At 49.6% G+C, this 1,308-nt stretch overlaps 1 protein-coding gene across 3 annotated transcripts in view; it reads right to left on the bottom strand.

Moving 5' to 3' along the window:
- Positions 1–1,308, bottom strand: part of tbx19 (T-box 19) — a 19,178-nt gene that overhangs the window by 8,848 nt on the left and 9,022 nt on the right. For all 3 annotated transcript variants that reach the window (XM_015397201.1, XM_015397203.1, XM_015397204.1), the window contains exons 3-6: positions 1,150–1,284; positions 1,010–1,071; positions 706–764; positions 174–338 (exon numbers count right to left, since the gene is read on the bottom strand). In XM_015397201.1, coding sequence (XP_015252687.1) covers positions 174–338; positions 706–764; positions 1,010–1,071; positions 1,150–1,284 — 421 coding nt within the window. The remainder of the gene's footprint in view (positions 1–173; positions 339–705; positions 765–1,009; positions 1,072–1,149; positions 1,285–1,308) is intronic.

The raw sequence follows: 1,308 nt of genomic DNA, 5'->3' as shown, positions 1-1,308 counted from the left end.
TGAGGAACCACCTTAGAACATCTGATCCTGTGAGGAACCACCTTAGAACATCTGATCCTGTGAGGAACCACCTTAGAACATCTGATGTTTCTTCAGGTTAAATTAAAAGCGTTTAGAATCTAAACTCTAGATAATTGATAATAGATGTTCCGGATGGTGGATTATATTCCTACCTGAGGAGTGAGGTCGGTGGGGCAGGTAGGCCGCAGGGTAAGGGGCGTGCCTCCCTGGGTAACCGGGGTGTTTGTAACCATGGTGATGGTGATGATGGGAGGCCAGCGGCAGGCTGCCGGTGTAGGGGAAAGCTCCGCCCCCCGCCGCTGAGCACAGCGACCAACCTGAGAACCGGAGACGTTTGATCACCATGGAGATCCTAAACTACAGATTTTATATGACACTATAAACATTTTAATTTGATTATGTTACACATCTGTTATAGTTGGGCTTTCTGGCTGGTAGAGTGGTTGCCATAGCGATCGATGGGTGAAACAGGCGTAGAGATTCTGGATTATTTCTGTTCTTTACTTTAGCATCATATTCCTTTATTTAACTTTATATTTTATATATTCTATATAATTGAATGAAGAGAATGAGTTTCTAATTGATCTAAATCAGAACGTAAAGCTGGTTCTGCTCCCATCCTTCCAGGTGACCTCTGACCTCCCCTCAGTCCTGATCTCCAGCCGAACCGTCGGCGTTACTCACAGGGCTGAATCCCCACCCGGCTCTCCGCTGCGTCCTGTAGAACCCGTCCTGCAGGGTTCCTGAGGGGGATGAATCACCATAGCAACCATGAAGATGATGAGAACCCTGACAGGTGAAGATCTTCAGACCAAACCTCTGGTTCACGCAGCTTCAGGTTCAGAGTAACTTTATCGAACCGTTAATCTGATGGTTTTAGAGATTGGGATAATCTGGGATTAAAGCTTCTGGCTGTGAACCGACGGCTGATGGAATCCAGATGTTTGGTCTCATCCCTGATTGGTCCAGAGCTCCAAGCTTTGCTCACCTCTCCTTGGCGTCCAGGAAGGCTTTAGCGAACGGGTTATACTTGATCTTCAGCGCCGTGATCTGAGGCGGGAGGAAACAGAACCAGTTAGCGTTCGGACCAGGAGGCGGGCCCAGCTAGAAGCAGGAGGCTCCGCCTACCTCCTCGTTCTGGTAGGCGGTCACAGCGATGAACTGCGCCTCCCTGAAGGAGACGTTGGAGACCAGGCGGTGGTGGGAGCCCACGCAGACGATGTGCAGCTGGGGCTCGTACTTATGGAGCGAGTTCAACATGATCTGGAACAAACACACCTCCATCAG

The sequence above is a fragment of the Cyprinodon variegatus genome, unplaced genomic scaffold (genome assembly GCF_000732505.1).
Source record: "Cyprinodon variegatus isolate N-32 unplaced genomic scaffold, C_variegatus-1.0 Scaffold844, whole genome shotgun sequence".
Lineage (NCBI taxonomy): Eukaryota > Metazoa > Chordata > Actinopteri > Cyprinodontiformes > Cyprinodontidae > Cyprinodon > Cyprinodon variegatus.
This window is presented reverse-complemented; position numbering and strand designations above follow the sequence as displayed.